General features: G+C 42.7%; 1 protein-coding gene across 2 annotated transcripts in view; it reads right to left on the bottom strand.

Annotated features, from left to right (window-relative positions):
* Positions 1-25,731, bottom strand: part of ITPRID2 (ITPR interacting domain containing 2) — a 42,026-nt gene extending 16,295 nt beyond the window's left edge. Inside the window, exons 1-11 of one of the 2 annotated variants that reach the window (XM_062004762.1) lie at positions 25,649-25,731; positions 24,969-25,244; positions 24,770-24,818; positions 19,535-19,584; positions 18,629-18,685; positions 15,910-15,946; positions 14,178-14,276; positions 13,459-13,667; positions 11,972-12,669; positions 8,674-8,746; positions 2,169-2,260 (exon numbers count right to left, since the gene is read on the bottom strand). In XM_062004762.1, coding sequence (XP_061860746.1) covers positions 2,169-2,260; positions 8,674-8,746; positions 11,972-12,669; positions 13,459-13,667; positions 14,178-14,276; positions 15,910-15,946; positions 18,629-18,685; positions 19,535-19,584; positions 24,770-24,818; positions 24,969-25,185 — 1,581 coding nt within the window. In that variant the 5' untranslated portion in view covers positions 25,186-25,244; positions 25,649-25,731. The other variant, XM_062004761.1, reaches the window with a different exon arrangement.
* Positions 25,732-26,748: the final 1,017 nt, after the last annotated feature.

Below are 26,748 nucleotides of genomic sequence, written 5' to 3'. Positions count from 1 at the left end.
CATCTCCAAATTCTGCAGCTCTCACTACCATTAGATATTAACTATTCCTTCTTGAGAGATTACTTGTGCTGTATGTCAGGCAGTAGTTACCTCTCCAATCATCTTGAAGATCTCAGCCATGAAGGTCATCTTCATAAGTATGTACTTAATTAGACTCACTGGCACAGCCACAAGTTATTATGAAAGACTGCACAGGTTCAGATACTGTCCAAGTTGAAGGTATTAAAACAAGACATGACTGTAAAATCTACATGAAATTAGGTACGCTGCATGTATGTGCTTCTCTAATCCTCCATCACATTGTTCACTTACAAGTCAGGCAAGTAAAACTTCAGGAACTTGGACAGAGAATTCTTCCAGCTTCTTTTGTAACGTGGAACTTCCTTGCAGAATATCCCATCTCAATGTCAAAACCTCCCCTAGAAATCTTTACTTTGGATTTCAAGGATGAAAGGTAATATGATTCCAGTTTTTGAGTTCTCTCCCAAGTTTCAGAGAAATGCTATAGCTGCTAGAGTCAATTATTTAACAGTAGATGGCACTAACTTACCATACTATTAAGAAACAATATACACCCCTTTGATTCCCCTTCATTTTTTTTTCACAGGTTGTCTTCACTAGCTGCCAAGTTCTCATTTCCCCTTACTCACCATTCGCCCATAATTTCTGAATTCAGCTCAGCACTTGGTCTGAATAAAGCAATGAAGGTGGCAAAAGAGAGTCTAGCAACTCCATAGCACAAATCTTGTGCAGTCTCAATGTATCTTTTCAAAACAGCGTAATAGGAAGTAGAAAAATCTCATCTCCTTACAGATAACACAAAAAATTCCTTCAGTCTTCCAGTGAAGGGGCACTTGGCTGCAACACACTTTTAATCATGTTGCAACCAATATAAAGATCAGGAGTGAGCAACTGTAATCTAAGCAACCTTCCAACATGTCTATCAACTTCAGTGTAGTTCCAGTTTAGTAGAGAGCAGAACCAGTACCTTGGACTATTATGCTCATTACTCAGGCTCATAATGTCCTTTATTCACGCCCTTGCTCTTGGAAAGTGTAAGTTGTTGCTTAAGGGAGACACAAAGACTAGCACTGTCTTGGCTTTCATTTTGGTACTCAGTTGAATAACTACTACGCTGGAAAGCACAAAATACTAGCACCAAAATGGAAAAGCAATGTTGATGGATAGGGAGGGTGGGAATCTCTTCCTAGTAAGCAACAAACAACTTTTAAAATGTTTGGTGTGCCACAAGGAAAAAACATATACCAAAAAAGAAAGAAAATTTCAGCATATGTAAGCCATAGAAATGAAATTACTGGTGATACCCAGAATCCCATCTTTGTATACCTGCGGACTGTGGTTTAGGTCCCAGATAGCTAACCAATGGCTGTGAGGCCAGAATCCAGCTCAAGACTTCTCTCTGGCTCACTGACAGGCCAATCAAATCATGGCTATTACTGTGTGAATGTTTCAGCAGAGGCAAGAGAACACCTCTTTTAAATATCAAGTACAATGCTGCATAAATGTGTGCATTGGGTAGCCACCTAAACACCATGCTGGAACAAAAGCCTCCCCTAAGACGTGTAGTGTCTGGTCAGTATCACGGCAAGTTCTGGGACCGAGATCAAAGGAACTGGAACAAGTAAGAGTGTGGGAGCTACAGATCAACTAAAAATTAGTATACCTTCACAGTAAAGTTAGCATGAAATCATAACCCTGTGTCAGTTGCTAATAAAAAGAAAAATATGAGGAAAAAGAAAAGAAAGAGTGAGAAGGCACTAATGATACACGAAATGGAATAATTTGTACAAAAGCTATAATCTTCCACAACCTTAATCTCTATCCACTGAAGTCATAAGAGGAATGAGCTATGATTCTTGAGCCTCAGTCAGTCAGATAAGATAAAACAGAAACAGCAAAGAGGACATATTGAAATTAAAGCTTATTCCAGGCCCAAGCATATGCAGATTATCCTACCAGAAAGGCTTTCAAATTGTAACATTTCTGTAAGGGACTCAGCAGGTCCAACTCTGCAAATGAGAAGTTTTATAGGATCTAGACTGTCAATCATGACAGTAGTCAAACACTCATATTCCCCTTGCCCTCCCCAGGCCCCTGCTGGCCCAAACTTAGCAGCATATACTTCAACCACAGTATGGGAACCTTACCTGAAGTTGATTAAATGAAGAACAATCTGTGGAGGAGTCCTCAGCAAAGCCACTGCTGTCGGAGTGCTGACTTGCAGTCCGTAAGAGCTGATCTGTTTAAAACAAGCAAAAGCCACTGTAATTACTTTACAAATCACAATCTTTCAAGACCATTGACATTCAACACACACTTTCCTTTTACATCAAAGTAATTTTAAGTGGATAACACAATTCCTTTTCAAGTTCCCCTTTGAACAATACAAACAACTTGTTTGTTTCAAGTAAAATCTCTTCTCATGCAAAGCCCTGCTTGTGAAACTTCAAGTAGCGATAGAAGAGGAACCATCTTTTACATTCTTCTCCCCTATGCTGTGGAAAAAACCCCACACTGCTGGAGTCTGCCTTCCACAAAATTGAATCATTGGTTAATCCCATGTAGGCAGTGGAAGAGGTACTTCTGTATTGACACGTACAGATTCACCATCTCTCCTGATTACAGGGATAATGAAGATCCCTTGTCCCCTGCCAGCCTACACCATCCCATACACCTAGAGGAACAGCATCACATGAGCAGTGAGGGCAATGTGACAGACTCTGCAAACTGCTAGAAATGGTCCTTTGCTGGTTTAGCAGACAAATACAAAACATCTCTGACACATCAACTGGCAATCTGACAAAGCACATCCCCAGTGCTCATTTTATACACAAAGATAAGATCCTCCTGCTTGTTCCTTTCTACTTACACTAGGTTAAGTGTTAAAATAGCCTAAAGAGGCTCTAAAATCCTCAGTGCTGCCCAGGAGTGGTTTCCTCTGGTAAAAGCACTATACCCACAAAACTGCTTTTCAATAAGATCTCAGGAAGCTCTGCAGTACAGCATTTGTACATTTATTGTACCTGATTGAACAAGTGTGGGGTTTACTTTACTGCACCACAAACATTTTGCTTAGCCAGATGGCAGCATGGGCAACAACTGTATCCCACCTCCAGTTCTGAATAGAGTGTAAAAGCTTGTAGAAGGGATGAGACCTCAGCAGCCTGTAGCCCCAAGATCCCTGACACTTCCTCCTTCTCAACCTGGAGTAAGAGTTTGCTGCTGTCTCCTCAGAAGTTCAAGATAGAATTTTGCCCAGCATTCCTTCAACCACTAATTGTCATCATATAATTAATCCCAGTTCACAGCTCAATGCATTGGAATGCATTATGAAAACTGTTTTGAAGCTGTTGGATATTCACAACTGATTTATTTTAGCATTAATTTTGATGAACATTTCACTAATGCAGAAATAAAAAGCCTGCACAGGCCCTTAAGTTTGTGAACACCAGGAGAGGCAAACTGCCCATTAAACTTCTGTATTAGTGATTTAACACTGCTTTTAGGGAGTGCCTTTCAAATTGTGCTGCTGTTCTGTTATCATGGTAGCCACAATATCCTGCCATGATAAACAACTTTTCTACCTCAAGACAGACATCCCCACCCAGCTCCCAGTAAAGACAATGGAAATTACTTTCCTGAGAAACAGACTAGCTCATACCAACTGCTCAATACAATTACTACAGTTGAAAGAGCATGCCATGAACAGGTTGCCTCAGTGGAGGTTGGGGAGAAGCTGCCACCTCCTCCAAGAAGAATAGTCATCTACCTTGTCTTCTTCCCTGTCTCTTTTGATCTTAATATAAAAGGACAAAAAAACACTACTGATGAAAGCCTTAGCCACAGGGGAGACATTCCAGCTAATTGAGGTAAAGCAATTCACCAGTGCATGTGCTGGCATCTTTTCACAATCATGAAGTTTATAACCGATCAAGAAAAAGATTGACCTCCCATTCTATTTCCTTCTCAGTCAATATTTCCTTTTCAGCTACTGAAAAAAAAAAAAAAAGAGTACAAACACACACACACGTATATACGTCTCCTCCAATTCTTGGTCTCCTTGGAGAAACAATGCTTAACTAATAATCAGTGGTTTAGATCATTTTCTATAGCATGCTCTCACAGCCTTACATGACAGATATTGCTAGTCAAGTGATCAGTCTAGAGCAGAGGCACTGATACCTGCCTCATTGTCTTCATCCATGGCATGAGACTAGCACAGCATGAACAGATTCAAACTGTCTTAGTTTGAAGGAGACATCTCCTTAATACCATTATGGCTTGCTTTCTGTGTTGTAGAGCTGCTAGGATTTTTTTTTTTAATGTTTCAAAGCAAATGAGACCTTTTTTTCTAAATATGAGTAGTCTTCTACTACACCTTACCCTTGCCTTTTGCAATTTCTGAGTTTCCCACTATACCACTATCATGTAAATGCAGTAAAAACATTTTAAAGAACAGAAATCTCTACTGCTTCATTAGTGAAATGACAAGGTTTGGCTCTGGAAGGACTGGAAATTCCAACTAGTACGCTGGGATATACTGATATATAATGGTAGCCACACTCTTTGTCGACTACTGATCCAGATGTACTCTATGGCACTTGGATGTCTCTCAGAGTCAAGCAGACAAGAGGAAAGCATAAGAAAAAAAAAAAAAGCTAAAGAGTTACATTCAGATCTTGATTAAAATGACTCCTGGCAACAGAGAGTCTTAACAGAAGGAGGTTGTAATGAGATACAGCTCCGCCCTCTTCACCTTGAATGCAGAAAACTCAGTACCAAAGACTAGGTTGTAGGAGCTAGCCTGGGATCATTCCTTGCCCTGCAGACCCCCACTGAGGCAATTTTACCTTCTGCAAAAAGGTCAGACACAATCTCAATCCTGTAGCCCAAAGCTATTATCAACACTACATAGAGGACTCTTCTAACTAGCAGAGGGCAGCCAGGGGCAGCATAATGAAGTGCGGGAAAAGGAACCAGCCAAGACGAACAAAACCAGAAGGAACAATCAAACTCACTTCCCAGTTAAACAGTGTCCCTTGGATTATTGTTTTAAATGGTACAAAAAAATTAGAATATATTTACACACTGAATACATGCCAGAGAAATGCGGGTATTCAGAAATATACCAAATAAGCTGACAAAGTTCTAAAACAAAACAGATGATGAAGAAAGAAGTGTGCTGCTTACAAAACATGAGAGCACATATTTATCTGAGAATCACTATCAAATAATTCATCTATTGTAAAATAACTAACTACCAGTGGACTGTCAGTCTCAACAACCCAAACAGTCCTATCAGGTACTAGTCTCTTTGCATCACTCAGTTGCTCACATGGAAGAGGAGTAGAAATACAAGGAAACTGCCCATGAAAATTTAGCAATATCTATGTTTCTGGTACCTGCAGCATTGGTAAAGCTCTGATGAGCTTTCTACTTCACAAGATTATTAATAAATTAACAATCACAACCTAGCTATAAAGTATTCCATTACAGAATTAAATATCTGCTACCCCTTTTTTCCATATTGATTGCTTCCTGCACCCCAGCACTGTCAAAACCAGCCCAGTAGGGAGCCCTGCTGCAGAAACCCTTCAGAATCCCTGGGGATTTCCTAGCTTCTGGACAGATAAGCACAGACTCTCACAAACACTAAATCTGTTCCAAATGTTTTGTTCTCACTCCCGCATCTCCAATCTCCTGCAGAGCTGCACCCACAGAGAGCTATAAATACAATAATACATTAAGGGCAGGAAATGCTGATGATGTGCTTTCTTCACTTTCAAGAACTAAATTTTAAAATTAACCACTGTTTTTGACTGTGAATGTCTGATGCCTTAGAAGAAACAGGTTTGTGGCAATTCAAAATTTCACAGAGCCACTGATGTCAGCAACCACTCACAAATTCCAATGTCTCAAGAATACTTTGTTTTCCACACATTGTAACTATATTTGTCTCATCTGTTGGACATTTTTGGAATGGAAGGTGCTGCTGTGTAAATATTTCAGGAAGAATTTTGTTTTCCAACTAACAAACCCTCCTTCCAGACAACTTCACCATAAGGGGTTTTTTATAGTGGACATTTAGCAGCACTGTATGTTTACAGTGCAAAGCAACTGAAGCTTTTAATTTTTCTTCACTGTGTTCCTAAAAAAACCCCACATGCACAAAGACTTCTACATCTGAGGTTTGCAACAACAAAGAACAAAATGCTGGTTTTGGGCATAAGGGATAAATTACCCTTTGGAAGATAACCTTCAAAGTTCATCAAGCTAGTCAATATGATACAGAGTTGTTTGTATCCCATTTAAAATGTTTACCAAAGACAATACCAGAGAAAACAACCATTTGCAAGGCACTTTGAAAATATAAGCTTACTACTTATAAACAAAGCTAATCTGAAATGAGAAACTAGCTTTAATGGTGAGTCTAAGCAGCAACAGACTTAGTGTTGTTCAAGCATATCTTAAGTCTCCAGATGATTTCAGTAGGAAAGAGATTTTTATTTTAATTTAGATACTTTACATCTTATTATAGGCTCTCTTAAAATGCCTTACAAACTGTTGTAAATGTCAGAGAAAGCATCCACAGCCCTTTGTGTAAATGCAAAATGACGCTGCAAGGTTTATAACAGTCAGTACCAAACAACACTAACCCTGCTAGATGACACAGAAGTAGCCCTACATGAAAAAAAACAGTACAAATTTATTCCTTCAAGGGGAACTATTCATCTGGAACAAATTTTTTTATTTATGGTGCTTATGTACAGTAGAGTCAACACCACTGAAAGAGGTTGGTCTGTTTGAGGACCATTGACTGAAATCATATTGTAACAGAAGACCAGTGCTTGAATTCATGCTGATCCCACGTCAAGAGACTGGTCGTGAGAACATAATTTCACATTCAAACACAGTGGCCTGTATTTTTAGTAACTAGCCATTAAGTTTTGATGACTATAGACTTGTTGAGCACCTGCTGTCTGAGAAAACAGGCCTCTATGTTGTCTCATGTTGGACAAGTTGCCAAAATGTGACTGTTGTTTTTTAATGTTTTAGATAAGTTCTCCACTAAACGCATCCCCTCTTGGCAATTTGACTGAAATTCATATAGAAAAAAGTATCCTAATTTTTTTCAGATCTTTCAGATGAAATAAAATGTTGGTCTCAGACTAACTTTTAGCAAAAATGCAGGCTTGTCATCAGCGTTGATATCCTTGTTAGAGAAGACGCAGAAAACCCTAGATAATATTTGCATGATAAAAAAGTGTCATAGCTAATCGATGTCAAATGTATTCAGAAATGGGTGGCATATACCAGTTGAGAAAAATGAGCCCTCACACTCCACTTCTGCCACACTGAAGTCCCATTTCTTGAACTGCCAGTACCTTTCAGCAGATACACACAGGATCATCTGTTTTATCCTTGTTTGGAGGAACAAAATGGTAAAATAGCTACCGGGAACAGAAAACAAAAAATCCACACTTCAGAAGACGAAAAAAAAATTATTTATCTCCTCTCTGACTGCACCTCTTGGTTCTCTAAGTTGTCTTTCTCTGAAAAGGTCTTTCTGAATCTGCTAAAGCCAGGCAAACAAGCGAGATTATTTTTTTTTTACATGTAATCATGTAAAGCATATAACCATGGACTTTAAAATACAGTCAAGGAAGAAATGCTGAGAACAGTTAAGAGATGTAGTTTCTGGCAGTGCTTCTTGGTGGCTTCTGTTTGTAACAAAGATTAACAACTGCAATGCTACATTGTGCAAAACATTGCTAAACTAGTAGTACATGCTATCCCTAATATCCAGACATTAAACTTCGTCACTTAGTTCAGAGCATTCTCAACTGTGTTAATGAAATTCATCTGACAGTTCAGAAGACTGTCAGTTCATTTGTGAAAAGGCAAAAAAAAAGTGACCTCTGTTTCTTAAGACAGATTTTTCTGCCTCTCTTTAGTAGCTAGAGATGCCTGTCATGTTTCAACAAGAAATTGCATCACCACTAAGCATCTCACTAAATGCAACAAGCTCTGTTTCTTCTTTAATTACATGTAACATCTAGAGAAGGAATTTCACTTGCCAACTTTGGGCTGTTGTGCAAAGTAACAATCACAAAATGAACTTAAAGACCAGCTTTGTCCCTCTCCCAAGCCATAAAATACATAAATAAGAATTTGAGATAAAAGCACAAACAAAATGAGCCATGAAAGCTAGTGCAGAGCGTCTCCCATATGAGGAACTACAGTTTCCATGTGGGTGCAGAGACACTAGTCTTCTTTGTAGACAGAGCAGTAGTGCATAGGATAAAGCTGCACATATCATGCAATTTAGGTTTCAAACAAGATAATTTTAGTTTAAATGGGTATCTTAAATTACAGGATCTGTCAGGGGAAAAAAAACCCCACACATCTGAATTAACATTTCAGTCTCTCTAAGCTATCATCAATTGTACAAAAGTGAAAACAGCCAGTGAGGTTATAGGACTGCTGTTTTGCCTATAATTTGGTTGCCACTTTGCAGTAATGTCTGTGATTTGCCTGAAAAAGAAATCCAGACCTTTTTTATTTCTAAAGAGAAAAGAAACTTGAGAAGTTTTAAATATCTGATTCAGCACTTCACAAAGGGAAAGACACAGCAAACAGCTGTCTACTCACCTTTCCTTGACTTGGTCACTGCCAGCTGGTGAGAAGTTGGAATGTGTGGTAGATCCCCTTCTGTACTCTGGATCTATTGGGAAGAGGAGTTCAATATTTTGTCAGTCCAACTGGAATATGCTCCTATGCTTCAGAATATCCAAGCTATAATACAGCGCACAGGCAGCAGTTTGTGGTTTTTGTTGGGTTTCTTTTCTCCAGTCCAACAGCCTATAATGAATGGGGGATCAAATCGTATCTCCTCAAAGCAAAATATTATTTCACCAGGTAATCAGCCATACTTCTCAACTTCCTCACAACACAGGGCTCCCCTCTTCTTACATTCATTATGCAAAAAGACTTGGAAATCACATCCTGTAACAACACTGAGAGTCCTCAGTTCCTCTTTGGCAAAAGACTAAAATAACTATGTAGAAACATCTTTGACTACCTTTACACTGCTTTCTTTTCCATTCAGCAGTCTTGGCCCGTCATTTGAATATGAAGAAAAAGCAATAAAGAAAAATGAAGGTAATGTACTGAGACATGCAAATTCCAACCAGGAAGCCTAAAACTACATGAAAATCAATCCCATTACTTAACCACTATGTGAAACACAGCCTAATTAAGACAGCAGTTCTCAGACAACTGTTCAAACAATGAAAAGAATAAGCCTACAGTCTCAACTGGGAGGCCTTTGTTTAGTTCAAAACATTGAATTTGTTTTGTTGTTTGTATGCTCCAGAAAAAATCCTAATGGTTCACATGCAAGTCTACATGCACAAAACCCCCAATCCAACCATCTCCCCAACCTTCTCTCTAATGAGCTGACTGCCTAATTTCAAAATTGACAAACAATTAAATCTTCATCTCCACTTCTGATGAACTTAAAAATGCAAACTTGGGATATTAACAGTTTTAAGTCCAAATTAGTATTTGGCTAAAGAAGCTATATTGCAGCCATAAGGGTGCATTTTCCCAGTTACAAGGGTTTTAAGAATTAATTGTCCTGAACTTTTCTCAGAATCACAGAATGGTAGAGGTTGGAAGGGACTTCTAGAGATCATCTAGGCCCTGCCAAAGTAGGTTCCCCTTGATCACTCAGGAACATGTCCAGGCAGGTTTGAAAACCTCCAGAGAAGAAGGCTCCACAACCTTTGCCAGGGCTTCCTCACTCTCACAGGAGAGAAGTTCTGTCTTACGTTCAACTGGAACTTTTTGCGTTCCAGCTTGTATCTGTTACCCCTTGTCCTGCCACTGGGCACTACAGAAAAAAAGACTCACCTCCTCCTCTCAACACCCACCCTTTAGCACTGACAAGACCCCCTCTCAAGTCTTCTCCAGGCTAAACAGCCTTTCCTCATAAGAGAGACGTTCCAGTCCCCTCATCATCTATGTAGCCCTAAGACGGTTCACCATTAGTAAGTGGTATGCATTACTCTTGCACAATAAATCAAGAGGCTTCTGTTCCTTTAGGAGATGAAGGCTGCCTCAAAAAGGTAAATCCTTATTTTGTCCAAATGTAGAGGAGCACAGAAAGGGTTCACTATTTAAGCTTAAGAAAAATTTCTTCACATCTAAATATCCTCCACCTCTTGTCCTTGGCAGGGAGACAGAATCCTGTCTGTGTCCACAGCACAGTGCAGCTCCATGAGTGTGCAGAAGCACTCCTTCCCCATCCCTTCAGCCAATATTGATGCTGGTAAATGACCTTCAGGACTGTAACTGGCCACCTCAGGAGTGGGTGTTTGGGGGAAATCCTGCCCTGACTCACTCCCGTACTAGCTATCTTCACAGCCACACACTTCCGAAGGGCACTCAAACCTCCAAGGCATTAGTAAGCATGGAAAGAGTTTCCTTGATATATCTCTCATCTTCCTTATGTGTTTGAATACACTCCAAACCAAGCTAGGAAAATGAGGGGAGGAGTTATTGTCACTGTTTCTAATACAGTTTATTGTTCATTACACCCTGCTTAGAGACAGACAAAAATAAAATCCTGCTGTCAGGTATTGTTTCTTCAACAAAACTGAATCCCTCCCTCCCAAGGATCTGTAGACAGTTGATATGTATATATTATATTGCGTAAACAAAAATTCACCACAGTCCTAACCTACATTGCATACCGTCTTGCCAAAACAGCTGTGTTTATGCCCTGGCATCATTGCAAAGCATGTCAACCAAAACTTTGCAAATGCATCATACTTGGCTTGGGCAGAACTTAGCAAGTCTTCTTCATGTCATAACCCTCTGAGGGAAAATTTCATTCTTTCATTTGCTTTTTTTTTTTTTAACTACATATATTAGTTGTCTGAACTTTGCCCAAGAGTAACATAAATGGCTGTCTCCTCTCGGATATGTAACAAGATGCATTGCCACTCAGAATCATCCCATAGATTATACATATCTATACATATCTATTTCAAATAGACAAAAAAGTTAACTGCTAAAATGTTAACAAGAGCCATTTTGAAATGTGTCCACAAAAACATCCACTTATTTAAGACAAATCTTACAATTCAAGGTGTGACTCTACAGAACAAATTGCATTCTTGAATTTGTGGGACGCAAGAGTCCTAGATAATAAAAAAAGTACTTACAGGAACCTAAGGATTAAAATTCGTTTGGGACAAGTATGAATCAAAAAAAGGTTACATGCATTCATGAAGATATTAAAAGGCAGTTAGCACAGAACTTGTAGGTAAGTCATCACTAAAGTCATGCCAAACAGTTGACTTTCAGTGTGCTAATTTCCAGAGAACAAACATACAGTAGATTGTCACCAAAACTAAAAGTTGCACAAAATGAGCACTTTCACCCTATATGATAGACCTTTTCCCTTTCATTCAACAATGCTGTTGATCCAATCACAAATTTGTCCTTCATCAATGTTAATTAATAAACTGAATTTACTTTTAGGCAACAAAAGTAACTACTTCCAGTTAGCAATTTTAAGCAAAGTAAAGTTTTTAAACCAAAAGCTTTAATATATACAAAGCCTTACCTAGATCTATTTCCACAGGAAAAGTTCCAATCAGTTATATTGGTGATTGCAACTACCTGAACTTGATGAAAAAAATAATGAGAACTTTCCTGCCAACTCTTGGCAACAACAACAGCAGCAGCACCAAGTTATTTCATTCACAGGACCAATTAGAGCAGGCTATCAAGACAGAGTGACAACTGTCCTATCACTTGGAGAATTTAAAGTATTTCTGGAGAAAACACTGTCAGCTTCACAGGAGGAAACATTCCTCTGTTGGCAGCCAGCAAGTTATGTAAACTGTATGCAAAACCAAAGCCATCTGTCTCCACCTACCTCTTCCATCTCGAAGGAGTCCTTCTGCTGCAGCATTAGATTCATTATGGAGGGGTTTGTGAGGGGAGCACAGGAGTCCCTGCCTGGCAGTGGTGCAGGCAGCCTTTGTGTTGGGGTGCTGCTGTTGGATGTGCTGGAACTGCTGCTGAGGTTCGGTGAGTCCAAAAGACCAGATTCTTCACACAGTCTATCCTGGGCACTTGCCAACCTGCTGCTGCTTTGCATATCTGCTGAAAGCACCGTACCCTCTCGCTTATCATCAGTCCCAGCAGGAAAGTTTGCAGGTTTATGTGTATCTGCAGCATTTGTCTGACTACTGGCTATTTCCTCCTTTACAGTAGCCAAGAAAGAGGGAGAGTCTTTCTTTTTAGAGTATTTTGGTAATTTAGATTCATTTTGAACATCATTTTCCTCGCTTCCTAGTTCAGCTAGACATTTCCCTTTTTCAACAGGTGAAGGAGTTGTGCAGCCACTACCATCAGCTTGCTGTGTGCCACACAGATTGAGCTTTGACAAGGTCTTCATTAACCGACTGGCTGTATTGCTGCGATTTAAAGGGGGAGGGCTGGATGCCTCCTTGCTGGATGACACTGAATTCATACTACCAATTTTCTGCAAAGGAGTCCCAGATACTTGAGAATACAAAGAAGAAAATGCATTGGCCACAGTAGTAAGCACTTCAATCTGACGAAAACGACCTGCACAAGCGTGAAATATAAAGCAAAGTTTACAAGGATGTTTGCTATCATCACATCAGACCTATTGATCCATCTCTACATAATGGTTTGAATTCTCTGAGACAACTCTTTCATATATGAGGAAGGAATTTGCATCATAACCACTGCCCACTCACCACTCCCTAAACCTCCTCCTACTTATATCAAGTGCCCCAAAGGTTGACTGAACACTGCCCAGTCCTGTAATGTGCAGGGGACAACATATACCGTGAAAACACAGAAAAACCTTTGCATGAGTCTTTACTAAATGTACAAGAATAGCATGGAAGGCTTTCACAAATTAAAAAGGGACACAAATATGCAAGAGCAAGTTAATTTACAAAGTGCTAGGAAGAAAAGGGCTATTCACATTGCTCTCTCCATCTCTACAAGCCCTTATTTCAGCAATGTTCACTACTGACCTAACAAAGCTCCTATCCAAGTCAACAGAAACACTGACTCCATGACTCCAATCTCAACAAAAACAGAAGTAGGTCACTGCTGACAGCTTTCAAATACCCCACTCGAATACTGAAGAATACAAGAAACAGTACCCTACCATTCTATGACTCTATGATATCGCTATCACATTGATGGTCATATCTTGCTATATTTAAGACCAAGTAAGAGCTTTATTATGGATTCTGAATAGAATTTGGCCTTCCAGGTTGTAAAGGGAGTTTGTCAGAATGTTAGATATGGACCTTCTTTTAGGGTTGTTTACATAGTTCAAAAACTTACAACTTAAGTTTGCCTCAAAAACATACTTACTTGTTAAAGCAAAATTTGGATTTTCCACTTCCATGCGCTGTATTTGAGCATTCAAAAACACTTTGATATCTATCCCTCTGGCAAATGATGATGAATTAAAAAATCTTGCTGGAATTTTTGAAGCAATATCAGGTTCATCTCTTCCAAACCCAAGGTTATAGAGCACTTCTTCAGGATCTTCCTCATAAAGCTCCAGTAATTCAGAAACGCTAGACAAATGAAAAGACATTTACTATCTACTTGTCTCCTAATAAGACCCAGTTCCCTCTGTTCAACTGTTAAATCAGCTGAGTAGCCAGTCTGTTTAACTTTTGACTCCTACAGCTCAGCCTTTCAAAAATAATTGTAGAGAACTCTGCATCTGAAGTTTTGGTTCCAACCACCAGAGACATCAACTCAGACACATCTTGGATCCAATCCTGTAATTTATACGGTCAGTCCTTACTCTGCAGATCTCTGATTTTAAAATGCCATTAAAATTTCAGACATTTCTAACATTTAGGCCCATTTGTTAGTATTTATTGCAAATCACAACTGAAAACAAATAGCAGTTTTTCAAGCAAACAAACAAAAATACTCTTCTTGGCTACTAAATGCAGCAATGCATATAAATCAAGCCAAATCTATCCAACTGAGAAGCAGAAGAAAGTTTTGCCAGCAAAATGCAGCCAAATTCCATTGAACTGTGCTATGTCCTTCAAAGCACAGTACTTTTTTACCTTGAAACAGTTGCACTGCTTTTTCCAGAGCCGGTGGAGTTCATACTTCGCCCCTTCTGATGGAACTGCAGCCTCCTCTCCTTCGCCGGCACACCATTGCTGGCAACAGAAACAGAGACCCCTGCCATAAACCCCTTTCCTTTGGGCACTCGACTCTGTCTCAGAGGAGAGGTAAGCCTCCAGTGCTGATGAATTCCTCTTTTCCCCTTCAGTGTTTTCTGGTTTCTATTAGCCATGTGTCATGGCTTAGCAAGGAGTTGTTTTTTGCTTGGTAACAGGGGGAGCGGGTTGCAGTAAAGACCCGGTAAAGAGTTTTTGGACGCTCCCCTGCCTCCTGGGTTCAGACCCACCTCTGGCCCAGCTGGGCCAATCTGGTGCCTCTGCCATCACTATTTAGGGATGGGAATTTGAAGTGCTGGCAGGAGGTGTATGAGTGATATAAGATGGAGGCAACCACATGGACCCCACAGTCAGAGGAGGAGGAAGGAAGGAGAAGCACCAGACCAGAGACCCCTCTGCAAGCCGTGGTGAGAATGCGGGCTGTACCCTGCGGCCATGGCGCAGGCCGTGCTGGAGAGCCTGCAGGCCACAGAGCAGACCCACAAGAGAGGCAGAGAGGAGCTGCAGCTTTTGGGATAAATGCACTTTGGAGCAGCCCGTGCAGGGCTGCTGTGTGTGTGAGGTACCCCACAGACGTGCAGGAAGGACTGGTGCAGAGCCCACCGGCCTTAGGAGAGACAAACAGCAGAAGCCATCAGGAATAGACTGACTGAAACCCCCACTCCCTGCCCCCCTGAGCCGTTCAGGGGGAGAGGAGGTAAAAACACAGGGATCAGGACTCTGAGCCCAAGAAGAGGGGAGGGGTGGGGAGAAGGTGGTCTTAAAGGGCTGGTCGGACTCTTCATCATTGTACAACTCTGTGTTGTTTTGTTTTGGTTATGTTTTGGGGTTTTATGGTTATGCTTTAGTTGGTATTGCATTAAATTATTTTCTCTTTCCTTCCCCAAGCCAAGTGGCCTGATCTGTTTTGTCCTGGACCTTAAGGGGCAGTTAAGCTCTCCCTGCCCTTTGGCAATCCTCAGGTCTTTGGTACTTGAGGCTAATTGTGGTCTTTTGTTCCCTGATGGGCCTAAACCAGGACACCATGTCATTTGCTGAAATACAATCACTAAAGTAAACCCTGGAATGCCTCAGTAAAAATGTACCTGGATGGTAACAATTTGAAGGCAAATGCAAGCTGAGAAAATAAATCCCTGAACTCCCCCTTGCTGCCCCACTCTTCCTAATCCCACCCTCCTCCGGCAAGGAAGCCCAGTCTCAGGTAGCTGCCCTGCTCAGGAGCAGCAGTCCTTTTTTTCCCCATTCCCAAAGGACATGTGCTCTGAAAGGCTAAACTGTTTTCCCTTGAAAGTTCTAAAATGGTGAGGGATCAGTGAGGCAAAGAAGGTAAATCATATTAAGTTCCTTAGATTTGTCATTTCTCTGCTTTCATTCTGCTACCCCAAAATCTACATCAAGTTTGCTGGAAGAATAAAAACCTGCATGTTTTTCCTGCATCTCCCAATGACTGTTTCTGTGTTATCTCAATCTTCTCCTTCCCACTCAGGTAAACAGACACAAGAAGAGTTTTATCTCTGAGGTAGCCTCCACAACTTCCACTGCCTCCTCTTTCCCTCCTGCCCTCCATTATAAACATTTCTCTGAAGTAAACAAATGAAAAAAAAACTTTTACCATGTTTCCATTTGAGTGTCACTCCGTAGGTGATTAGCTGTAGAAAAACAAGAAGTAGTTACACACAGACCTCTTGAGAATTACACTCCCAACAACTGGTATGAAGAAGCAGGCAGTGAACACACCTATTAAAATATTCCTGCATAAGCCAGATTTTTTTCTCTTCCCATACAAATGTGATTGTCAAGGGTTTCTAGTGTATGGCTGATCTGGTTTATTCAGACTCTGTTTAAAATAAAATCTCACATGGACACAGGATAATACACTGTCATTAATCATATTAATTTCAAATTTAACATGTGGTAAACTAGTAATTGTTATATAAACCATTTATAGCTTTGCAATTGAAAATACAATTACCAGGTGTGGAGCTCTTTCCCGGATATGAAGGAGAGGAGAAGTGGGCACACTAGGTAGAGAAAGGCCATAAGAAAGGCAGCTAGCCCCACGGCCAGGTACTGAGACTACATTCTGTAGTCTTTTCATCAGCACAGACCACCATCCAAGCGGCGTGGGCCATGGCTGCCTGAGCCATGCAATCCATGGCAGGTGAAGCCTGCGCTGCAGATGCGACCGGTGGCCGCACCTGGAGTCGAGAGGGCTCTGGAGGGAGACTGGCTGCCAGGTAGGAAGCAATTGATCACCAGCCTCGAACAGGGAAGTCAGCACTTTCTGCAGCTGGATCCATCCAACTCCACACAGGAACATCCCAGACAGCATTATTCTTTCAGAAACTCTTTCACCACCCTGTCAAGCCAGAGAGTCTTGGGCTCCAGCCTTAAATTATGAGTTCCCCAAGAGGCAATTCAACATTAATCAACATGCCCCAGGACACAGGCAAGGAGCATGCATATGTCCTAGCAGCCTTCAGAACCAGCTACAAAAAAAGCAAAGTGATGTCAAACCTGCTGCCAGGAAACTCCAGCATCTCACTCGCTGTGTCAGCGGGATGCAGTCAGCAACTGAGAGCAAAGCATGGAAACCTCGCAACCTTTCTCCTCTTTTCAGGGGCATCACAAAGAAACTTAAATGTATACTAACTGCAGATGCCACGTCTTTCTTTTTCTTCTTAATATTCTTGCCTATAATATGAAAGTAAACCCATCCATGGGCATTAACTAGTGAGTAGATTGAACTGCTAAACCATGGGGTTTTACAGCTCAGTCAGGGGCTGGGGTTACAGGACCTGGCCTGATGCCCTCTGTACGACTACATAGGGCTCTGGCTTGTATCTGTACTCAAGCAGTCACAGATGCACAAGGGCAGACCATTCACACCAGCCTCGAAGGGGCTGGCTGTCCGGCACGGCACGTAGCATCGCTCCAAGCAGCTCTGTTGTGCCCTTGTTCTCAGATGGGAAGCAAAGCCCAGCAGAAACACCCACGTCTTTAACCAGGAAAATCAACCAGCAATTCTAGTATTGAGAATTTCATAATCTGAAAAGGAGGGAAACAACCTTCTACCTAAATTGTGCTAAAGGCTCATAAAAAGCAGAATTCCTTGGAAATGATAAAGCGAAAAAAATTGAAAAGAAAAAAGTGACAAGATGTTTTAAAAATGTACTGACTCTTGTATTCTTGGTCATACACTCAGAGCTCAGATTATTGTTACAAAGAAACTTTTCATATGAAATCTTTGTATTGCAGGCAATCTAACAAGTGGAAAAGACTGTCAGAAAGAAAATTTAATCCTCTTTAATCTGCTGCAGTTAGGGACTCATTTACTGCTTCTCCATCATTATCAGATCAATTGTTTTCCTTAGAAGTCTTCAATCTTTAAAAACTAAAGGTATTTCCTTCCTCCAGGCCCCATCCCACTACTTTGACACACTCATGTGGAAAAAAAGGGCTTTCTACTATACAAGTTCTGACACTGCAAAAGCTGTAGTTCATAAAACATCAAAAAGCAAAGGTGGGGAGTGGTTTTCCTTTTTGGTTGTTCTTTTTTACACTGAAACCAGATATTATCTTATATCCCTTATCTTCCACATAACCCCAGGATACAGTTTGAGAGCTATTTTATTTCAAGAAGCTGCTGTTACAACAGGATCCACAGTGCTTTTGTTTGTTTGTTTATGGGCACCTCCAACACATGGTCAGTGGACAGAATAAAAGTCTTTTCTACAGAGAAGTCCACCAAAAACAGTCACATCTCCTTCCCATTAAAAAAAAGGAAGAGAAAGAAAAGGCAATTAGCTAGTGATGGTAAAATACCAGGCTTTGGTGCTTTTCATTTTAAAAAGCACTTAGCCCTTAACGGTCTTCCCTCTTGGCTGACAGAATTTCACTCCTAGTTTCAAAAACCCGTACATGCCACTCCCAAGGAATTTGATGGACACAGGGCATGCACGGCTGCCCAGAGTAATCCACGCACGGCTGCCCAGAGTAACCCATGCAAAAGAAGAGCAAGTAGGAGAAACCACTTTTCCACAGTGTTAGTGAGTGCTCCAGGCTGTGCTGACACCGTGAGCTTTAAAATTGAAGGGGCTTCAGGGCTGCCTCTGACCTTCAGGTTAGAGGAGAATGTTGAATACCAGTGATAGTCCAATAAACTCGAAAAGCAAATCTTCCTACATTTTTTATGTGCTTCATATTGGTTTTCTAGCCAGCTTTATCAGCTGCCTTTGACCATAAGGGAAATGCTGTCTTTCAAAACAAAAATCAGATGACTGAACATCGGATTTTTTCTAGAAAAAGAGTCATAATCCTGCCACACCCACCTTCGGCTCCCAGGGACAAGTCATCTTCAAAACTTCCTCCATTTCTCACCAGCATGCCTGAAAACGTAGTTAGCAGTTCAACAACTAGAATGCTGCAATGTTTTCTTTCCAGCAGCTTAACTAAAGATATTACCAAGACACTTTAGTTGGTGTAACAGGATATAACCAGACTATATTTACAATCCCTGCATTGCTCATACGGTAAAAACACACTAAGAAGTGAGAAGCCACATTTGAGAACATAGAAAAATTATTTTGAAAGAGAACAACTACAACACTGCTTTTGTTTTGTGCTCGTAAAAATCCCTGACTCAGTCTGCAATCAAATTAATTGCATGAAGTCCAGCATGAACCTGGAGGTACCAGTCAACACATCTGTGACCCATGCTACTATGTTATCTTTTCTCCAGACATCTTACCAGGGGGATCCAGAGTCTGAGTCCAGCTTAGGCTTTCCCTTCTCTCTCCTTGAACCAGATTTAGAGTTGAAGCAAAGATTCCAGGCACATCAAGTAATTCCTCTTCACCCTGTCACTACCTGCACATTCTCGCTGTACTTTGAACTTTAATATTTGGACCTGCTCAGATAGTAAAATTTTCAGGTGTGGCAACCAGAGTTATTAGAAGCAGAGACTGCCTAATGCTCACCAGCTCAGAGAGGAAATTACAGCCTCTCTGTTCTGCACATTTTTGGGGTTTTTTTTAAGGCTAACTAAATGCTCCAGAAAGACTTATTCAGGATCTTTTCCCTCTTCTCCATTTTCTTGGGCATAATTGCTACACAGGGAGAATAACACTGCAACGTCAACTAGGCTACGGTTTGTGCCACTGCTAAAGAGCTGAGGTGAACATTCACAAAAGCACAGTTCCCAGCAAGAGATTTCAGCAGGTAAAGCCTTTCCTTACCCTTCAACAGAGGATTGCTTTGCTCATCCAGGGAGGCTCCCAGAGGCGTTCTGAAACCACAGAAGAGATTAATGCTACTTTTAAAACTTGCTGCTTCATGTCCTTCCTTACAGTGTGTAACAAGCTTGTGATAGCAGCAGTTGTCCCTCCCTCCGCCCCCAGAAAGCACAAACATCTGAGGACTGGCAATAACTTCCTAAACAATCCCCAGCCCTCTGAACAAATACATCTTGTAGAGAAAATACAACGAAACAGGTTAATAATAACTGCAACACTTAAACATCAGGCAGAAAAGCAAAGCTCAGGGGTCAGCAGCCCTCTGTCAAGGTAAATCATGGGCTTCTAAGAAAAACATCCAGAAAAAAAAAAAAAAGAGCATGTTTTTTGGATGGACTAATTCAATTTCATTTCTGTGAGAAAAAATTGTTGTCATTTTTCTACACATTTAAAACTTGGAGAGAGGTATGAAAACCTGTGTTTGGTAATCAGCAGCAAGATAAAAATCTTAACAGCTATGTTAGCTGTCACTTGCCAGTTCATAGGCTGTTATTTGGATTATCTTTCCTATTGCTGCTCCCTGAAGGGCAGGGGATTTGCTGAACCTCATGGTGCCTGAAAGGAGCATCAGAACCGCAAAATGACAGGTCCAATCTCTCTCTGGGTTCACTCCACATTTGTTGATGCTAGCTGTATGTTTCCACATTTTGCCTCTGAGACAAGTTTAACCAAAGGCCTGTCACTATTAACTCTCAAAGCCAAAAACAAATCCAGATATATAATACTCATAAAAAAGGGAAAAGCAGGTGATTTATGTGCCTATATTATGTACATTTCATTTGGGGTTTTAATTAGACAAACACATAAACCTGCCCAAAGACCTGAAAGTAAACAGTGCTCTGATAGAGTATTGTTTTAGTGCCATGGCCAATTTAAGCAAGGAAAGTTGCATCTGTTTTCTAACAGACGTTACACTTCACAACCTTATTCTTCTTACCACTCTGAAAAGAGTTCGCTCTTTCCACTTGCTGATAGGGAGCAAGCATACTTCAACATGCTCTTTGCAAAGCAAAGCAAAGCCCCACCACAGTGAGATGCCAGGGCAAACAGCCAGAGCATCCAGGTGCACAACCATGTTTTGGGTGACAGGACAGACTCTGTCGAGGCTCAGATGACTCACATTTCTGCGTGTCTGTCTTGTCAGGGTTTAAAAAAACTTAGGGCATAATGTCTAAACCCGTCACACTACAAGAAGCCTCGCATTCTGAGGTAATAACTATGCCGGTTGTTTACTCTCTGGCTTTGATGAGCATGCTCCCATTCTTCTTCCTCTCCTTCCCTGGTGGCCACTTTCATGTCCTTAACTTTTTGATGCAGAAACTTGCTCGCAGTGACTTTGACAGTCAAGGTCAGTCTTGCATATGCCACTGGCAGAAAACAGTAAAAGCAACCACCAAAGCTGGCATTTTATTTCACAAATTAAGTCTGTCACCTCTTAAGGCTTGTTAGCAGCTATTAGAAAAGCAGTCCTGTCAACCACTCATCTACTGCCTTGCTGGCACTGCTGCACTCAGGTACAGCTGCTTTATACCCCCTGCCTTTGAAAAACTGTCATTTAAGAACTAGACACAACATGAGTTTAAACAAGGGACAAGTATCCACACAAAAAATCCTCTTGGACAACAGCATAGAAAGCTCTGCCTTTCTATGTAAAGCTGTTTCTCACCAGTGAGGCCCATAAGTTGGCCAGCTCAGTCTTGGCATAAGCCCTGTGCACTCAGGAAGGTCAGGGCTGGGGGACTTCAATTGCTGATCCTTCACAATGAGGCCTCCCGAGCTGGAGTCACATCACAGAAGGCCCCCAGCACATGGTGACAGCCAGGGAGGAGCAATGTGTCGAGGTCAACAGCAACAGTGGGGCAGCCACAGCAAAGAGCAAGTAAGAGGGCATGTGCTCAGATCAAGGAATCCTACAGTTTTCCAGTTGTGTTCACTCATTTATCAGTGTATTTAAATACATATGGCAATAATTTCTCTCAATTTCAATCCATAAAACAACTAAATGAACTTTCTGTGCTCATGTTGCCATGGGACATTGTAAGAGGACTGCATGCAGCCCCTAGGCTTTCTCTCATCCCAGAGGCTGGTTTGTTCAGCTACCAGTTGTAGTAGGGTGGTCTTCAGAAACAGGATGAGGGTTTTCCATTGTGCTGTGAAAGTGTTTAAACCTCAGCTTTTAAAGACTTAATTGGGCAGGAGCCATGTTTATTTCCAACTTGAAGCGAAAAATCTCCTCATTCTGAGGCATTTCAAGAACTCACTTCCTGCATATCTACAGGAGATGGCTCCTAAATACCTCCTGCATCCTCCATATTACTGGTAGAGTTTAAATATACTCAATCAAAATAATACACATCACCATAGAGTTGGCAAAAACTTCTTTTCTATCAGTATAATACAAACACTTGTGTTTCCTGTCTTAGCTGCACAAGAGTTAAAATGAAAAACCTTTGTAAGCTTTCCTATTACTTCAAAATGGCATTGCAAAGCACCAGGGAGAGTGCAAAGAATGCCTTTTCTCAAAGGCATGCGATTCCCAAAGCTTGAATAAAGCAGAAACTTTGGGTAACATCTGACATTTCTTAAATCTCCATAATTCTTATCCCAGTGTGATACATACTTGTTTGGAAGGGTTTTTTTGTTTTGCTGTTACTTGTTGGTTTTTTTGTTAAAGAAAAATCATGTGTCTACTTAGTTAAATAGCATGGGGTATTAGGAACCCTCCTCCCTCCTCCAAAGCAGATGTAAAACTGAGATGCCTGTAAGAGCACCAAACCATTAACATGAATATCAAGGGACAGATAACAATTCTTTTATCCATATTATAACATTGTCAATGCTTCCAGAAATAAACAAAGGAATAATCTTATAAGTACATCTATTTATGCTGTTAGTTGGTATTTCGTATTTTTGTGCTGCTGCCAACACAAACCAGAAAATTGTACTTTAGAAGCGTCGATTTTCTTCTGATGTAAATTTCACAAAAGCTTACAGAAACTCAGAAAAAATGGGAAAGATTGCTTTTAAAAAGTATATACCTGAGAAAATACTTTAAACTGAATATTGACTTGTAGTAATGGTCATATTTTTGCAACAGAGATAACTCTTAAGAATGAGGTTACATGATGGAGCCAAAACACAAGCTCAGTTTGCCTACCTTGCCCACACTTTGTAGCAATCAAAGCTCCACAGTAAAATTGATGTTACTAAACAAACATAAACTTTCAGGAAGGACAACAATTGTGAATTTCACAACTGTTAGGTTTCAGTGTTCTTTTTTAAATAACACACTATAGTACCGGTAGGGCTATTTTGTAATGTGCTAATGCTTGTCCTCTTTTCCTATATACACTGTTATTGAGACAATCAGTTTGGAGTTTCTATACATAGTCTTTTTATAGGTGCATGTTGAATAGTCATTTTACTGCACATACTAGCTACTGCTCATATGTATAGGAGATACAAAAAAAAAGGAAACCATTCTGCACTTTTAAAACACAAGGGACTATGCACCACTGTTGCAGCTGAGATCGCACCTCCCAGGTATAAACTATATATGTATGCATGTTGAACATCACAGTCAGAGGCTAACTCCACTCTGACTAGCTTGGTTTAAGAGATCTTCCAAACAATGCAAATTTTATTTTTCTCAGCAAGATTCTTCTGAAAAGACCAACAACAGTGAACAGCTATACTTTAAAAGACTTCTGCAGAAGGGCTGCAATGGGTTTCACAAATGCACTCTAAGTTTACATCTCCCTATTGGCAAACAAGTAAATTTGTGCTTTCTTTCCTTAAGGAGATAACACAGAAAAAGAACACAAAATAAGATTCCCAAAATTTGGGAACTGGCAGAGATGCAAACACATTCCACAGAAGCATCTGGTGCCAGTTTTAACAGATAATTACCAGAGCACAGGAATAAAACTGCAAGTTTTGTGTTATTATTCAAGATTTGTCACCATCTACTTGATATTTTGTGCTATTTCTTAAATTCTGTACAGAAAGCGCAAGGATCACGGGGACTGGGAAGGTTCTAGACAGAAATCCTGCAGATACCGAAAAAAGTGTCACTGCAGCATTAGGAAGAACATCTCCTTCGGGAGCCTCTTCCCCCTCCACTCCTCCATTTTTTTTGCACTCTGCTAAAAAAAATACTTCTAAAGTACTGTACTCATAACTCTTATATTTAAGGATATGCTTTGCTAGACCAACAGGACACTGGATTTCAGGTAAAGTCAGAAAAAATCTTCTCTGGCATTCTGGAAGAATGGCTTGTCAGGTCTGAATATCATATTTTAGGGACATGGTATGATTTCAAGGTTCTAGCTGTCAACAGCCCCTTCAAGACACAGCCTGTGAAGATCTGAACAAAACTCTACCAAGGATCCTGTAGCTATAAAGCAGTCCACACTTCAGTTATGGAAGCAAGCTCAGTCAGCCACTTACTGGATCAAAAGATCACAAAGGTAATTTATGATAAATTTTCATCTTACTGAGAGGGAAATCAGAAATATTAAGCAGAAGAGGTCTTGAAATGTCACTGCTAGTTACTGGAAAGTTAACTGTAGCTTCTCCCTATCAATTCTGGCTCCAAGGGCTGCTAGGATTGAACAGAGAAGATGACGGGACAAAGGCAGCTGCTAATAGATGTAGCATTTATGACTTTCTGTAACTGAGAATGAAGAAAAAATACTGCTGTCAGCCTGTTCCAAACAGTAACAGAAATACATATATGTGTGCGTATGTGTGTGTAACGGAATGTATATATACACCACATCTTAATTTAAGGATGGCAGGGCAAAAACCAAGCAAGGCAACATGGGAGGGTTTCAACTTGAGCCCCTCCGTGAGAAACAGAGCAGCTTCCAAACTAATTCCGCCTTCCTTACCCTCAACAGTTTCTCCCCCAGTGGCAGAAAGTCTTCTGCCCCATAAATGAGATGCATGCACTACTGCTCCCTCATAACTTCAGCTGAAGGTATAGCCTACACAACACCGAAAGGCACTCCTGGAAGGCTCGTGACAGCGCCGCTGACAAACACCGTTCCTGGGCGCAGAGATGCCCACGCAAACCCACGAGAGAACACGCCGCCGAGATTTCTTCCCCTTTGGGACGCGGAAACTACCTGACGCACCATCCGGCACCCGCAATGACCCACCAGCGGGAGCACTCACCTGCAGTCCTTCAGCCATATCGCGATCTTCTCGTTGGGAACGCTGAGGCCTTGCGGGCAGAGCATGAGAGAAAGGCCGACAGTCAGTAACAACCTGCCCGTCGGGGCCGGCCCACCGCGGCCCCCGAGTGGCTCCCGCTGCCGGCCCCCAGGGGTCCCAAGGGCCCGCGAGCTGTGGCCCCGCCGCCCCCTGCACTGACCTGCTTCTGCAGCCAGCGACAGCTCTTCGCCGGCGAGATCCTCCTCCTCCTCTTCCTCTTCTTCCTCCTCCTCCTCCTCCTCGCCGCGCGCCAGAGCCGCCGCTACTGCCGAGAAATCCTCCGCTTCCGACGCCTGCCAGGAGTCCCTGCTTTTGGCCCAGGCCTTCCTCTTCTGGGTCGCCCCTTGCCACTCCTCCGCCGCCGAGGGCTCCTCCATCGGGACAGCAGCGCCGACGGGGGCTTCACGCCGGGAGACGAGTGCCGGAGGGAGCCGGCCTGCCGGGGAAAGGAAAAGGGAGCCCTGCCCTCCGTCCGTTCGTCCGGCCGTCCGTCCGTCCACCCGGGGGCCGCGGCCGGGGCCGGGCCACGGCAGGGCGCGGGGCTGCCGTCCACGCAGCCCCCCAGGAGCGCCGCCGGCCCGCACTCACCCCCCCCTCCCATCCCACACCCGCCCGCGATCACACCCCAGCCTGCCCCCAGATCCACTCACCACCGCTCCCCGGCTCCCGCCGAGCAGCAGCTCCCGGCTCCGCAGGTGCCGGTGCCAGCCCCAGCCCCGCCGGCAGCCCGCACAGCCTGCCGCACTCCCGCCGCCGCCAGTCGGGATGCAGCGGGGAGGCAGGGGGCTGGGCAGGGGAGTGGGCCGAGCCGAACCCGCTGTCTTGACCGCGGATACTCACATATCACGCCGCGGGGCGGCGGCGGCGGAGGCTGCGCCCGCCCGGGCTCCAGACGCCGGAGGCTGCCACTTCCTCATACCGCTGCGGCGAGAAAAGTCGGCGGCCACGTGACAGCATCGGGGCCGGCGGCAGCGCGGCTCCTGCCGGGGCCGGCCCGTGCGAGGCCGCCTCGCGGCGGGGCCCTGACGGGAGGGCAGTAGCCCCCAGGCGGCGCGGCAGGCCCCGGAGAGGGCACGGACCCCGCGAACGGCACCTAGCGACCCCCGTGCTGGGTCGTCTGGGCGCAGCAGGGCTCCTGGGCCCGCGCCGGGCCGGCCAGCTGCAGGCACACAAAAGATGTTTCTGAACCAAAACGCATGCAGAGTAGGCAGCAGAGGGTTTGGTACATTTCTTCCTTGCGGAACAGGAGCGCAGGGAAGAGGTAAGGCACAAAATGAAGAGCTTGGCCAGGCACGGACAGCGTTGCCTCGTTTTCAGGAGTGTGAAATCAGAGGAGCTTCTGCATTGCCACTGGCAGACGTCTGTAAGGGACACTGGCAGTACCGAACAATTGCTGATAAAATGTTCTTGAAGCCTTTATCATCTGCTTCAGGGGTGTACACAAGCAAGTAGAATCAACTAAAAACCCAGCAAAGGACAAGGGCCCCAGGGCCTGTGCCTGTGAAGGAGGTGTCATACAAAAGGCTGCTTTCACTGTTGGGACAGAAAGCTGTTTCTCAGCCACTGCCTCCTGCTTGCTCATTGAGATGCCAGCCAAGGTCTCTGCAGTGAGAGCCCAGTGCCAGGCATCCTGCCTTGGCTGTGCCTGACCTGACAGTGGCCTTGCCAGAGTCAGCCCCTCTGGGCCTAACAGGCCAGTCCCTGCCAGCCTGGCGAGCAGGACCCTACCACTTCCTTGTGTGGGGTCAGGCCATCCCACTGCTGAACCAACCCTGCATGCCCTGAGAGTTTTCCTGCAGCCATGATGCCTGTGAGAAAAAAAGCTTTTTAAAAAGATCTGTTAACAGGATGTTCAGAATAAGATAGTGAACTACTAAGCACAAGCAGTAAAAAGGACCAGAGTCCTCTGGAGGTTTAGTTGACAGGCAGGCACATGAGAT

Source organism: Colius striatus, chromosome 11 (genome assembly GCF_028858725.1).
Source record: "Colius striatus isolate bColStr4 chromosome 11, bColStr4.1.hap1, whole genome shotgun sequence".
In the NCBI taxonomy this organism is placed as follows: Eukaryota; Metazoa; Chordata; class Aves; order Coliiformes; family Coliidae; genus Colius; species Colius striatus.
Note: the sequence above shows the minus strand (reverse complement) of the source record. Positions and strands in the feature narration are given on the sequence as shown.